This window comes from Balaenoptera physalus (genome assembly GCF_965194825.1).
Source record: "Balaenoptera physalus genome assembly, chromosome: 1".
Taxonomy (NCBI): Eukaryota; Metazoa; Chordata; class Mammalia; order Artiodactyla; family Balaenopteridae; genus Balaenoptera; species Balaenoptera physalus.
Genome location: NC_138882.1, coordinates 174,617,321 through 174,632,958, shown reverse-complemented (window position 1 = coordinate 174,632,958; position 15,638 = coordinate 174,617,321). Strand labels below are relative to the sequence as shown.

Genomic DNA, 15,638 nt, shown 5'->3' with positions numbered 1-15,638 from the left:
TAAATATTTTTGTTTCATTTTAAGCCCTTCTAAATGCATTTTTATTCCTCACTTTCCCCTCTCCTTCTCAGTGATGCTTCGCTTACGAGCTACTTTCTTCTCATATCCAGAGTGCCCCATCCATGTTGGTGCAGTGGGCAGCTTCTCAGCAGAGTCTTGGGGCCACCTGTTTCCTGTTCCTCCAGGCCTGGGCATCCTGAAGTGAGACCACCTGGCACACTCTTCCCTAAAATCCTTGGAATCATCTCCATTCTGAAAACTTCCATTCTCGGTTCTCCCTCCCAGGCAGTGGTGGGTATGGGAGCAGACCAGCATATAGGCTTACCAGGGCTGAATTTTGTTTATTTAGTGGGGTACACAGCGACTATGAAGTAGGCTTTTTCATTAACTTGATTTGAGACTCTGCAAGCTGTCTTTTTAATGCTAGTATTAGTGACTTTAAACTTCTTGAATTGATCCTTCTAGAAATGCTTAATTTAGATATTCTGATTACGTAGGGGAAGGAACCATAAAGACCATCTTTCTGGTCAGCTTTATTGTTTGTTCTCTGAGCAGCTAGTTTGACCATTCTGAAGAAAATAAGATGTGGCACTGATTGTCCCATCACCTCTGCCAGGATGCATGATCCTGTAAAAACTACTTTTTAAAGAGTGAACCATTCTGAATGCCCTGCTTTATAAAGGCCTAAGCCAAGACCCACAGCCTTTAGAGTCATCATTTCTGTTTTTGTGCTATTTGTGACGCAGGCTGTGTTTGAATGACCTGGAAAAAGCTCATTTAGTTTAACCTTTAGTTTAACCAACAGTCCTTAAAGTTTGCCTTCTATTAGCTCATTTTGTTCTTGAGATACTGCCACTATTCTTGCTGACTTTTGCTATGGATACACCAAGCCAAAGACTTAAACTTTCTGCTCAGTGTTTTATTGCATCCAGTTACCAGCAATGATTGTTTTCCTCAAGTGGGATGCCGATCCTTAACTTAGGTGCATGGTCTTTCATAATGTCCTCTGGGAAAGATCTTTAAAAATAATTTCTTCTTTAAATGTACATGGTAATTAAAAAAAATAACTTATCCTGGGCTTCCCTGGTGGCGCAGTGGTTGAGAATCTGCCTGCCAATGCAGGGGACACGGGTTCGAGCCCTGGTCTGGGAAGATCCCACATGCCGCGGAGCAACTGGGCCCGTGAGCCACAACTACTGAGCCTGCGCGTCTGGAGCTTGTGCTCCGCAACAAGAGAGGCCATGATAGTGAGAGGCCCACGCACTGCGATGAAGAGTGGCCCCCGTTTGCCGCAACTGGAGAAAGCCCTCGCACAGAAACGAAGACCCAACACAGCCAAAAATAAATAAATAATTAAAAAAAAAAAAAAAGCTTAAAAAAAAAACTTACCTAATAACTTGAAAATTTGGAAAAATTTTTGCTGCTGCCAAAAAAATTATTTTCATACATATACAAGTTCCATTTGAATGTTCCTGCATTAGCAATCTTAACAATCTATTCCACTTGTTTGCATTTCTGTCTTTTAAAAGTTCATATACCAGGTAAATTACATTTTTCCTTTTCTTTTTACTTTTTGTGGTTTTTTTCCTTGCTTTTCCTTCACTTTGAAAACATTCTGACAAGACTTTTTTTAACAGTCCTTTTTTTAATGTCATGCAAACCAAAAATTTTTTCCTGAGTATCCATTTTTAATTCAGTTCTATAGTAAATGTTACCAGTTTTGTTTCTTAACTATCTATTGTGACTGCCTCCCAGTTTTTAATTAATCACAATCCACTTTGCTTGTCCCACTCTTAAAATATCCATATACTTTTTTTTTTTTAACATGTATTTTACTTGTATTTTTTACAATGTTGTATTAGTTTCTGCTGTACAGCAAAGTGAATCAGCCACACGTAATATCCATATACTTTTAAATTTATGCTTTTATTCTTTCATTTTTATCCCCTCATGTCTTCTGCAGGTTGCTCTGTAACAGTTTTCCACTGACCTTTCTATACTATCATATTCTCCTCTCTTATTTTTTTTTTTTTTGGCCGCACTGCACGGCATTTGGGATCTTAGTTTCCCAACCAGGGATGGAACCCGCGCCCCCTGCAGTGGAAGTGTGGAGTCGTAACCACTGGACCATCAGGGAAGTCCTCTTATTTATTTTTTAAATATCGAGGAATATTTGATTATTTTTTCTCTTCTTTTTCTTTATTCATTAGCCTTCCATATCATACAGAGAGAACCCATTACTTTAGGGTTTTTTTTTAAAATAAAACCATTTTTCTCATGGTTTTATACTTATAAAATGCCTTAGTCTTTTTATTTTTTAGTATCCTATAAAATTCACAGCCTCCATCTCAATATTTTATAGTTTGTCGAAATTGTAACAAAAACTCTTCAATTTGAAGAAAATCCAAGTTCATTTCTAGCTTTCCTTCCCTGAGAAATGCACTTTTTGATCATATTTGTTTATTGTTCTATGGGCAATAAAAGCAGTGGGTGACCTCCAGGCACACCTTGTGGTTTATTGTTTCTAAAGGACATTCTTTTCCTTTCCCTATAGTTTTATTTTATTCTCCCTCTGAAATATGCCTGAAAGATTAGACTTACTCTGTGTGGCCTTTGAGGACAGACCCAGGACTAATGGATGGGACTGATAGGGAGGCAGGTTTTGGCTCAACCTGAGGAAAGATGTTCTCTTAAGCTTTTGGAAAAGACAAGAAGCTTCCTGGAGAAATAGTGAGTTCCCTGTCTTTGGAGGTATTTAGAAGGAGACTGGATTTGATTTTCTGCCTCGGTAACCTAGCCATCTTTTTTCATTTTGATACCCAGCAGTCCTTATTAATCAGGAGTTACAGAGTTAGAGAGGTCAGGACCTAACACAGGAAAGACAACTAGTTTTGTCAACGATTTATTGGTATAGGAAGAATCCTCCCTCAAGAAGCAGGTAGAGCCAAAGCAATCTTGAGTATGAAGAACAAAGTTGGAGGTGTCACGCTTTCTGATTTCAAACTGTACTACAAAGCTGCAGTAATCAAAACGTATGGTATTGGCACAAAAACAGACACATGGACTGATGGAACAGAATAGAGAGTCCAGAAATAAACCCACACTTAAATGAGCAATTAATCTACAACAAAAGAGGCAAGAATATATAGTGGGGAAAAGACAGCCTTTTCACTAAATGGTGTTGGGAAAATTAGACAGCTACATGCAAAAGAATCAAACTGGACTACTTTCTCACACTACTTACAAAAATAACTCAAAATAGATTAAAGACTTAAATGGAAGACCTGAAAGCATTAAACTCCTAGAAGAAAACATTGACAGTATGCTCTTTGACATTGGTCTTAGCAATGTTTTTTGGATATGTATCCTCAGGCAAGGGAAACAAAAGCAAAAGTAAACAAATAAGACTACCTCAGACTAAAAAGCTTTTGCACAATGAAGGAAACTATCCATAAGATGAAAAGGCAACCCACTGAATGGGAGAAGATATTTGCAAACGATATAGCCAATAAGGGGTTAATATCCAAAAATGCACAAAAAATTCATATATCTCAACATCAAAAAAGCAAACAGTTCTATTTAAAAATGGGCAGAGGGGACTTCCCTGGTGGCGAAGTGGTTAAGAATCAGCCTGGCGGGCTTCCTTGGTGCAGTGGATAAGAATCTGCCTGCCAATGCAGGGGACACAGGTTCGATCCCTGGTCTGGGAAGATCCCATGTGCCGCGGAGCAGCTAAGCCTGTGTGCCACAACTACTGAGCCTGTGCTCTAGAGCCCGTGAGCCACAACTACTGAGCCTGTGTGCCACAACTACTGAAGCCCACGTGCCTAGAGCCTGTGGTCCACAACAAGAGAAGCCACCACAATGAGAAGCCTGCGCACCTCAATGAAGAGTAGCCCCTGCTCTCCACAACTAGAGAAAGCCCATGCACAGCAATGAAGACCCAACACAACCAAAAAAAGAAAAAAAAAGAATCAGCCTGGCAATGCAGGGGACATGGGTTCAAGCCCTGGTCCAGGAAGATCCCACATGCTGCGGAGCAACTAAGCCTGTGCACCACAACTACTGAACCTGCACTCTAGAGCCCGCGAGCCACAACTACTGAGCCCACGTGCCACAACTACTGAAGCCCGCCCGCCACAGAGCCCGTGCTCCACAACAAGAAAAGCCACCGCAATGAGAAGCCCACGCACCGCAACTAAGAGTAGCCCCTGCTTGACACACTGGAGAAAGCCTGCATGCAGCAACGAAGACCCAATGCAGCCAAAAATAAATAAATAAATAAATAAATAAATAAAGTTTATCCCAAAAAAAAAAAAAAAAAGGGCAGAGGGCCTGAATAGACGTTTTTCCAAAGAAGACATACAGGTGGCCTACAGTCACATGAAAAAATGTTCAACATCACTAATCATCAGGGAAATGCAAATCAAAACCACGATGAGATACTGCCTCACACCTGTCAGAATGACTATCAGAAAGACAACAAACAACAAGTGTTGATGAAGATGTGGAGAAAATAGAACCCTTATGCACTGTTGGTGGGATTGTAAGTTGGTGCAGCCACTAGTATGGCGGTTCCTCAAAAAATTAAAAATAGTACTGCCATATGATCCAGCAATTTCACTTCTAGGTATTTATCCAAAGAAAACAAAAATACTAATTCAAAAAGATATATATACCCCAATGTTCATTGTAGCATTAGTTACAATAGCCAAGATAATGAAAACAACCTAAGTGGCCATTGATAGACAAATGGATAAAGAAGCTATGATGTGTGTGTGTGTGTGTGTGTGTGTGTGTACACACACACACACGCACACTGGAATATTACTCATCCATAAAAAATGAAATCTTGCTGTTTGCAACAATATGGATGGATCTAGAGGGTATTATGCTAAATGAAATAAGTTGGAGAAAGACCAGTACTGCATGATCTCATGCATCTGTGAATCTAAAAAACAAAACAAAGCAAAATGAAAACATGCTCGTAGGTACAGAGAACAAACAGGTAGTTGTCAGAAGGGTGGGGGTGGAGGATGGGCAAAATAGGTTGAAGGAGATTAAGAGGTATAGACCTCCAGTTATATAATCAGTAAGTCACGGGGATGTAATATACAGCATAAAGAATATGGTCAATGATATAATAATGTTATATGGGGACAGATGTTTACTAGACTTACGGTGATCATGATATATGCAAATGTCAAATCATTATGTATGAAACTAACATAATACTGTACGTCAACTATATTTAAGTTAAAAATAAAAGAAGCAGGTAGAGCAGAGTATTAGGAGCTGTGAGGACAAGAAGAAGTTATTTATACTAGCCCATTACTCCATTTCATTTGTTGCTCTGGTTATGGGTTTACCTAGATTCTGTTGGGTTGAGGGAAGACAGTCCCTTGGCGAGCATGAAGACTGGTGGAGACAGTGATGGGTCCTTTCAATATTTTCTCCTGCATGCCTTGTTTTATTATTTTACATTTACTTTTTGTTACCCAGTAATTCTGCATGTTTATCATTTAGAAAAGCAGTGATCCATTCTTCCTCTGACATTCTTCTCATATGCTTCGTGTAGACTGAGGGGGAATATTCTTATCAATGGAGTGTGTCTTCCCATTCTAGCCATAGAAATGTTTGACTTGGTAACTATGAGGAAGTTTGTCCAGTGGTTCACCTTGTTATTTGGAGTTTCTACCTGTGTAGAGAATTACTAGTTATTAGATGTTGTTTAAGATGTAGGAAATAACCAACAGCAAGGGGTATCTAGAGTAGTTGCTATACTGATATAGGGAGTTGGGAATCAGTATTGCAGTGTCCGTTAGGAAAAACAGGTTTGTGTTTTACTTTAAAGGTTGCCCTGGGAAAAGTAAAGAGCTTCCTTTGGGAAGTCTGCAGAGAAGGGCAGGATTTGACTCTTTTGGCAGTGATTCCTTAACTTGTTTGGGTCTAAGACACCTCTGACCAGCCTAAGAACGCTATGGATCCTCACCCTAGAAACCGTCCATTGTATGTATACATAGGATCGTACATACGGTCCATTGTATGTATACATAGGATCGTACATACGGTTTCAGAGCTCTACAGATTCCCTGAAACTTGTCCTGGTTAAGAGACTCTACTAAAAGGATGGAGTTCACCTGGTACTTGACGAAATGTAGTGCTCAGAGACTATTACTGGGAGGAATCTGTTGAAAACCCCAGGTTGTGGTGTGACTTTGCAGTTTGCCACCTCTTTGTTCTTTTCCTAACTAAATATCGCAGAATTCTTGATATTGGAAGTGGCAACGAACAGGCCAGTTGTAGTGGGGGAAGTTAGCTTCTTTCCTATTAATTTCATCTTCTTTCTATCACTTTTTAAAAAGACTGCTCCCGGGGTGGAACACAGCAGCTGCACCACATCATGGGCTTTGGAGCAGAAAACAAAGAGTCAGAAACTCTATGGGGAGCTTTAAAGAAAAACACATGAACTTACAATTGATAATTTATCCAGATTCTAGGGAAATTACCTAATCACAAAAAAATTATGACTCTCACCCATAAATAACCGGAGATCTTCAATGAACCTGGAACAATATCCTTGGCTCTTGTGAGAAGGCATTCATTTTAGTCCTGAATGTGAGCAAAGATGCTGCAGGAATGCTGCGGGTTGTGGCTTTGGTTGGTATAGTTATCTGATGGCCACCTTGCCTGTGGAGTTTAGCAAATACTCTCAAGTCAGGTGTGTATTTTGCTTGATGCTGGGAATTCAAGTAGTTGCTCCTGCTCTTGCACTTGCAGTCAAGTGGCTACGATGTGAACTCAGGTAGAAAAAAGTTTATCAATCCAACTGATTTTTTCCCCCTCCATTTTTCCACTCAGCTTTTCCCCAGACCTGGCTCTGGACTCACCAGGCACTGACCACTTTGTCATCATTGCCCAACTGAAGGAAGAAGTAGCCACTCTGAAGAAGATGCTGCATCAAAAGGATCAAATGATTTTAGAGAAAGAGAAGAAGGTACTGTTTAGTTAGTGCTTCTCAGGTCAGAATGAGACAGGTGGGTAAGATATGTGGTGCAGGGCATGATGCTAACTGTTTTTTTGTTTTTGTTTTTTTATAAATTTATTTATTTATCTTTGGCTGCGTTGGGTCTTCGTTGCTGCGCGCGGGCTTTCTCTAGTTGCGGTGAGCAGGGGCTACTCTTTGTTGCGGTACATGGGCTTCTCATTGCGGTGGCTTCTCTCTTGTTGCATGGTTTCTCTCTTGCACACGGGCTTCAGTAGTTGTGGCATATGGGCTCAGTAGTTGTGGCTCGTGGGCTCTAGAGCGCAGGCTCAGTAGTTGTGGCGCACGGGCTTAGTTGCTCCGTGGCATGTGGGATCTTCCCGGACCAGGGCTCAAACCCGTGTCCCCTGCATTGGCAGGTGGATTCTTAACCACTGTGCCACCAGGGAAGTCCCAAAAGTTGATTTTTCTTTCTTGCATTTGGAGGAAGGTTCCACTTCTAAGGGAGGACCGATGTTGACCAAGCTTACAGAGATGATGTGTAAAACTATAATGTCTGCCTCTTTTTTTTTTTAATTTTTTTAAAAATTTATTTATTATTTTATTTATTTATTTTTGGCTGCGTTGGGTCTTCGTTGCTGCACGTGGGCTTTCTCTAGTTGTGGCGATCGGGGGGCTACTCTTCGTTGTGGTGCGCGGGCTTCTCATTGCAGTGGCTTCTCCTGTTGCAGAGCACGGGCTCTAGGCACACGGGCTTCAGTAAGTTGCAGCACATGGGCTCAATAGTTGTGGCTCACGGGCTCTAGGGCACAGGCTCAGTAGCTGTGGGACACGGGCTTAGTTGCTCCACGGCATGTGGGATCTTTCCGGGCCAGGGCTCGAACCCGTGTCCCCTGCATTGGCAGGCGGATTCTCAACCACTGCGCCACCAGGGAAGCCCTAATGTCTGCCTCTTAATTCACAACTATAATGTCTGCCTCTTAATATAACAGAGTACTACTCTTCTCAGCATTAGCTATCAAGGAAGCTTATAATCAGAGGGTGCTGAATGAGCATGGAGTTGGGACAAGAGGAAGTAGTTACATAATTGGAATTTTTAGTGCTCTCAGACTGGGGGAACCTGATGCCTCCGTCTCTATTATTGAGATGGCTGTGTCCAGGGGACAGTAATACTCAAAATATGTGGACCAGGTCTCTCTCCTCCCTGGACAGTGTTCAGGTAGGCCTTCCTCTGTGACTACATCACTTTGTTTCTATTGCTGACATCTCCCTTCCTGAGTGACCTACTCTTTGAGCTCATTAATATCTTCAGTAAAGCCTTATTCTGGTCTAAGAGTCATCTTCCCCTCTTTAGGGGAATTTTTTATGTCCTTGTTCTGATTCATATCTATTATTTCTTAGTTTCAGATTGTTAGAGAATATCTCATTTTTGCCTTAATATTTTAATAACAATAAAAATAATAGCTAACTTTTTTGGATGCTTACTGTGTGCCTGACCCCATTCTAAGTGCTTATATATACTAACTCATTTATCCCCATAACAACACTTTGAAGTAGGAGTTATTATTATCATCATTTCATAGACGAACAGTAAGTACCTTCAGTATTTTCCCCCTTAGGGTTCCAGTCCCTTCCTCTAGCTCTGTTTTCTTCCTGAGGCTGTATGTTGTTTTGCGCTGTGTTCGGAATGCTATGATTCATTCTGAATGGCTAACAAAGCCATAATGTTAAAATCTTTACGTGCATTCTTTGCATCTGATTTCTACCTCATCTTACAGATGAGGAAGTGGACCCAAGAGGATTAAACGACCAAATTAAATGTCCGAATCAGGCAGAACAAAGGAATGAACCCAAATCTTTCTGACCGTACTGTTTCTACTGTGCTATGTTTCTACTCTGCTAGTAAGGTGGAGATTCATAGGACGAGACCAATATTCTTTCCAATTTACTGCATGACTGTCAGATGAAAGCAGGCCCAAGTATATTTTCTTCATGAACTAGATCAGAATGACACATAAAAGGATTTTTGCAAAATAGAGACAAAATGAACACTTGTTTCTAGTGCTTTGCAATTGCGGGATCTTAGTTCCCCCACCAGGGGTTGAACCTGGACCAGGGCAGTGAAAGCGCTGAGTCCTAACCACTGGACCGCCGGGGAATTCCCACAAAGTTAGGGTTTTAGAAGGAGCAAAAACGAGTAGTAGATTATTTCCCATAACTTTCAGGATCAAGGTCACACTCTTGGGTTGGAACACAGGCTCTTCCACATCATGCCTGCCTATCAGTAGCCTCATCTCCTGACACTCTCATCAGTCATTTGAACAAGCTCTCAATTATCTCGCACTCTGCCTGTGCCCATACTGTTCCCTTTGCTTGGATGCCCTTTTCCTTACCTCATGTGCCAGTTGCTGCTTGTACCTCAAAACTCAGCTCACACATCACTTCTCTGATTTAGATACCTCTTCTCTGTGTTCCTTGAATAGCATAGTCAATAGAAGAAGGCCTGGAGTTTGAATTCTAGCTCTGCTACTTGCTAACATGTATGATCTTGGCCGCTTTACTTAACCCTTTCTAAGCCTTTGATGTTCCCATCTATAAAATTGGAAGAATAACATTACTCTCCCACAGGGTTATCATAGGATTGAATGAAATAATATAATCAAACAGTTTGCCTGGAACAAGGTAAAAATTCAGTAAATGGCAGCAGCTGTTATTCTCATGGCTTCTCTCAAACTGTCAGTCATATTTGTTATAATCACTGATTTATTTGGAGGTATTTGAAAGATTATTGCATATATTAAATACATGAAATATCTAAAACCTTCTAGTAAGTGGTTAAGTATCAAACATGCTATTTCAGGATTTTGTGTAATTTTCAGGAAATCATTAGAAAAAATAGGGTACACAGTTCCCTGGCTTTGATTTAGGTATGAATCTTAAGGAGAGCCCTGGATTTCATTAATTTGGGAGACCATTTAGCGCTCTGGTACCAAAACATTTCTTATTGCACCGAGATTTCTTCTGGTCACTCTGCCTTTTTTTCCCTCAGATCACGGAGCTGAAGGCTGATTTTCAATACCAAGAATCTCAGATGAGAGCCAAAATGAACCAGATGGAGAAAACCCACAAAGAAGTTACAGAACAATTGCAGGTGACTCTGCCTATTTAATATGGTAACTCTGGTTTATTTAGCTGATGGTATTTTAAGTGATCATCTCTTAGATTTCTTTTTTCTCAGAGAATTGACAAATCACATTAATCCACCTTATAGATGTCTTTTAATATTTTCTCTTGGATGTGTTCTGATCTTTTTCCCTCAAAAACAGTGGAATTAATAAATGTGTTCTTTGATTTTTGGATAAACCAGATGTGATTCCAGATGTCTGAATTGTAAATTCTGTTTATCCAGCACATTAAGGCACTCCATGGTTCGTTTGTGTTTCATAAAACATCCTTTTGTAATAGTGGATCCCAGGAGATTGAAGTACACTGATTAATCTCCAGCAAATACTTTCTTCCCTCTGAACCAAACCCTAGAGCTTTCTGTTGTTTTCTGTCTCTAGAATTTGTTCACCTCTTCCTGACCTCTGCATTGTCTCCCTTAGCATCTGCATGAAAAACATAGCCTATCCTGCTAAAACGTCTTGCGTGTACTGATTTTTTTTTTTTTTTTTTAAGGCCAAAAACCGAGAGCTCCTGAAGCAGGCAGCTGCCTTGTCCAAGAGCAAGAAGTCAGAGAAGTCAGGAGCTATAACCTCTCCATGAGAGACCACAAGGACGCTCCTGGCAATAGCAATGGATTCCTGGGTTAGGGTGGCAACGTAGCTGTTCTCTGGGAATTGCAAGCTTTCTTAAGAAATCTCTGTTTTACTATAGTTATCCTTCTTTGTGCGATTGCAGTGGGGCTGAGTGGAAACACCTGGTTTGTGCTGTATTCTGACTGCATGCTTGAATGTTTGGGGTTTCAGGCTCTCTCTCTCTCTCTCTCACTCTCTCACACTCCCCTCTCTACCCCCAACCCTTCTCTCAGTACTACTGTCTCTCTGTCTGTCTCTCTTTTGTTACTTTTTTTTCTGTGTGTGGTGGTCACTGCTCAGTGTTATGTGCAGAATGGTTTTTTTTTTTTTTTTTGGTCCATCATTGCACCCTGCCATACCCATGAGCAAATAGTTGGCATTAATTACATATCACTGCCACCCTCTGAACTTTGAAAACTGCCACCTTAAGACTTGGTACAGTGGAAGAGAATTTTTCTCTCCAATAAACCTTTTGCTTCAGGGTATACTCTTGGGTTTTTTTCCAGGTATATTATGTATGAACTTTGTACTATGTATAGCCAGAGTTTTATTTATTTTTTAAAAAAAGAAACTTTTTCTTGATAAAGGAGTAATGGTAGCCTAGCTTGTTCTTCTTGTAAAAGTGAGATGCCTCTTAAAAAAAAGTCCTACTCTCTAGCGTTTAGTAAAAGAATCAGATCTTTTCTTTCTTGTTACCTTGGAGTCTTAAAAACTGATTGCTAGGGTGAAACAATTCAATATGTAAGTATGGAGTTAAGTGCCTTTTGGAGGATTTCTTGGAAGACCATGTAAGAAGATACTTAAGGGAGGTAGCAAAGATTTGGACAGTCTGTCTTTCTAAGTAAAGGCAGAAAGAAGGGTTGTCCAGGTTGTACTGGACACTTCTCTCCCCCACCCCTTTCTTGATTGTTTTATGTGACTGATTTTAAATTCTCACACTGCCACCTCTTTTTAACAAAATGCCCTTTACTTATATCAGTTGTCATACTGGGCCATTTTCAGGTAACCTTTTTTTTTACATGATTCAAAATGGGATAATATTCAGACTACAGAGCATTTTGGAGGTTAGTATGAGCTGCTTCAGTACGGACTGTAAGTCCTGCTGGGAGAATGATATCACTGTACCTTTTCCCCACTCGTCGTCACCCACCCCAGCCTGTACACTCCCTGCCTTTCATGGAAATGTGTTGAAAACAGGTGCTTCTCAAAAGCAGCTTGGCCGCAGCCTGAACTGTGTCCTGTTTTCCCTTCTTGACCCAATAGGCACATGGATTCTCTTTTCCAGGTGAGAGGATAGATTTGCATTTCTAGCCGTACTCTCAGGTCCTCTAGATGATGTTTGTGAAAGGAACTAGAGATGTGTAGTGTGCCATGAAACAGTAAAACCAGCTACCTTGGAATCATTAATGTAGGGGGTGGTACTAGAGTTAGAGGTAATCATAAGGGCAGATGACATTTGTACCTCAGTCTACCAAAAGTGTAGCAGTAAGTTTAACTTGCTAGGCATTTCCTAGGAGCAAATGCTTCTAATATGTGAGCATTCTCACAAGTGGAGCCATGCACATAATTGGACAGAGATGTGGAAATGAGTGGCTTCCTTCTGGTAAGAGGAACAATGGACCATGTTACTTATCTATCACTCTAGTAGAGGATGTAATTTTCCCTTCTAAGCAAGGGAAATGGCAGTGCTAAATAGTTTTGTAACTTTTTGAATGAGAAACTTTTAGGTAAAAAACTGTCAGATAATATTTTCAGATGCATTTACATTGACTATGGGGAAAAGATTGTGAAAAAAGTTACAGTCATTTTTTTTTTTAATTTTAAAGACTTGAGAAATTCTGTTACATGAAGTGACAATGTAAAAACACATTTAGTTTTATACTAAATCTTTTTTTAAGGTCTTGGCATTTAATATAAAGCAAATCCACACATTTTCTAACTTTCCACAAGTTCCAAAAAGGGAAGGAAGAAACCTCAGTCTTGAAATTTTGGTTTTTAAAAATCATGACACTGTTTTACCATGAAATTGAGTAGCCAACTTTTGGTAACACCTTTTGTTTATTTGTATGTTTGTAATAATGGACCTTTTAAAACACAGGAATGTTTTGGTTTGTACAGACTTTGAAAAATGTGTGTTAATAAAAATTCATATTGACTTAAGTATAATTGTTTTGTTTTTTTTTTTTCATTTATTTCTTGCTGGTTCACCAACAGGCATATCCCATAATCCCCTTCAACCTAGAAAAGAGTCAGTTTGTCTTGCTTGTAGAATTTAAACAATTTAAAACCTAACAGTGCTAATAGGGAGTTTTATGTCCGTCAGAGAATAAAATCATTCTCTTTCTTCTTTGAGTTTATTTATTCAGTTTAAGTGCTTGCTTTGTTATAAGCACTGGTAGGCAATGAGGATACAGCAGTGAAGACAACTGACAAAGTTACTCTCCTCATGAGGCTCCCATTTAATGGAATATTGGACAACACCATTGTTCCTTGATTTTATATTTACCATTATTACCATTATTACTCAAAATTAATACGGGATGAATCTTTATAAGGTATGAGTGAAAGGTTTTTGAGATGTCCTCTCAAGGAGAGGAATGTATTGGTTTGAAACGTTGGTGCTAGTAGTTTTCTAAATAACAGGTGCCTTTCAGACATTATCACTGTCACATCCTGGTCATTCTGTTCTATAGGTGCAATGACAACTTATTTTCTCTAAATAAAGATAGTTTTGTAGGTGCTATGGTCTGAATGTTTATTGCCCCCCTCCTCTCCGCCAGATTCATATGTTGAGATCCTAACGCCTAGAGATGGTAGTATTAGGAGGTGGGGCCTTTAGGAGGAGCTTAGGTTCTGCCCTCATGAATGGGATTAGTGCCCTCATAAAGGATGCTCCAAAGAAATCCCTTGCCCCTTCTACCATATGAGGACAGAGCCAGAAGGTGCCAGCTATGAATCTGGAAGAGGGCCCTCACTAGAACGCGACCACGCTGGCCCCTTGATCTTGAACCTCCCAGCTGCCAGAAATGTGGAAAATAAATTTCTGTTGTTTATAAGCTACCCAGTCTGTGATATGTTGTTATAGCAGCCCAAACAGACTATGACAGTAGGTTATGTTTATGACCACATTTATTGTGTGAATTACCTTAATTTATCCATTTACACAGCCGTATAAACCGCTGTAGGGGAAGAATATAGTATAAACAGAGAAAGATACCATCTAGTTCTTCAGGAAGTTCTTCAACCACTCTAAATAACCTTAAAAGCAACTTAGCAGGATTTTGGTTGCATCCTTTTCAGTTTAAGACCATGTGTTACCTGCAGTATAGCTATCTTCAGCTGATGGTCAGTTTGAGGATTTGGGGGGAGGGGCCGTTTTCGGGAAGGTCCAAACTGTCAGGACCAACAGAGTGTTGTGGTTATTATTCCTGCATAACAAATTACCCCCAAATTTAGGTGTTTGTTTTTTGTTTTGGCTGTGCTGGGGGCTTGCGGGATCTTAGCTCCCTGACCAAGGCAGTGAAAGCACTGAGTCCTAACCACTGGACCACCAGGTAACTCCCCAAAATTTAGTGTTTTAAAACAACCATTTTAATATGCCCACAAACTCTGTTGATCAAGAATTTGGACAGGGCACTGTGGGGACGACTCGTCTTTGTTCTTTAATGTCTGGGTCCTCAGCCGGGAAGATTCAAAAGCTGAAGGAAACTTATTGGAACTGGAATCATCTCTCTGAAGGCTCTGCTTACTTGTGTATCTAGTGCCTGGACTGAGATGACAAAGTCTAGTAATGCTGACTGAAGCACCTATGTAGGGCCCCTCCATATATAACTCAGCCTTCCCCAGCACGGTGGCCTCAAGGTAATCAGACTTCTTCCATGGTGGATCAAGACTCCAAGCACAAGTGAACAAATCTGAAGCTGTGTTTCATCATCTGACCTGTCCTCAGAGGTCACATTACCTCACTTCTGCAGCACTTTATTGGTCAAAGCAGTCAGGAGTCCATCCAGACTCAAGGGGAGGGGACATAGATCCCTTCTCTTGATGAGAGGGTGACAAAGTAGAAAAGCATGTGGGATGGAAGCTACTGTGGAGGCGATTTTAAAAAATGTAATCTGCCGGACTTCCCTGGTGGCACAGTGGTTAAGAATCCGCCTGCCAATGCAGGGGACATAGGTTCGAGCCCTGGTCCGGGAAGATCCCACATGCCGCAGAGCAACTAGGTCTGTGCGCCACAACTACTGAGCCTGCTCTCTAGAGCTCGCGAGCCACAATTACTGAGCCCATGTGCCACAACTACTGAAGCCCATGCACCTAGAGCCTGAGCTCCACAACAAGAGAAGCCACCCCAATGAGAAGCCCACGCACCACAGCGAAGAGAAGCCCCTGCTCGCCGCAACTAGAGAAAGCCTGCGCTCAGCAACAAAGACCCAACAACGAAGAGCCAACAGAGCCAAAAATAAATAAATAAATTTATTAAAAAAAAAAAATATATATATATGTAATCTGCCACATAGAGAATGGATTTTGGAACCAAACCGAATTTAAGAGAACAAGGCACAAGGCAGAAGCTGCAATGTCTTTCACGGTCTATCTTCGGATGTCACACTGCATCATTTCTGCAATACCCTATTGGTTACAGAGGACAAATTACTGACACTGGACTTCCCGGTGGCACGGTGGTTAAGAATCCGCCTGCCAATGCAGGGGACACGGGTTCGAGCCCTGATCCGGGAAGATCCCACAAGCCATGGAGCAACTAAGCCCGTGCGCCACAACTACTGAGCCTGCGCTCTAGAGCCCGCGAGCCACAACTACTGAACCTGCATGCCACAACTACTGAAGCCCGTGCGCCT

The 15,638-nt window shown here is 40.9% G+C and overlaps 1 protein-coding gene across 2 annotated transcripts in view; it reads left to right on the top strand.

Moving 5' to 3' along the window:
• The window catches only part of FAM76A (family with sequence similarity 76 member A), a 29,952-nt gene extending 15,056 nt beyond the window's left edge, over positions 1 to 14,896 (top strand). Inside the window, exons 6-8 of one of the 2 annotated variants that reach the window (XM_082441135.1) lie at positions 6,862 to 6,997; positions 10,035 to 10,136; positions 10,664 to 14,896. In XM_082441135.1, coding sequence (XP_082297261.1) covers positions 6,862 to 6,997; positions 10,035 to 10,136; positions 10,664 to 10,750 — 325 coding nt within the window. In that variant the 3' untranslated portion in view covers positions 10,751 to 14,896. The other variant, XR_014257437.1, reaches the window with a different exon arrangement.
• The last annotated feature ends 742 nt before the right edge of the window (positions 14,897 to 15,638 follow it).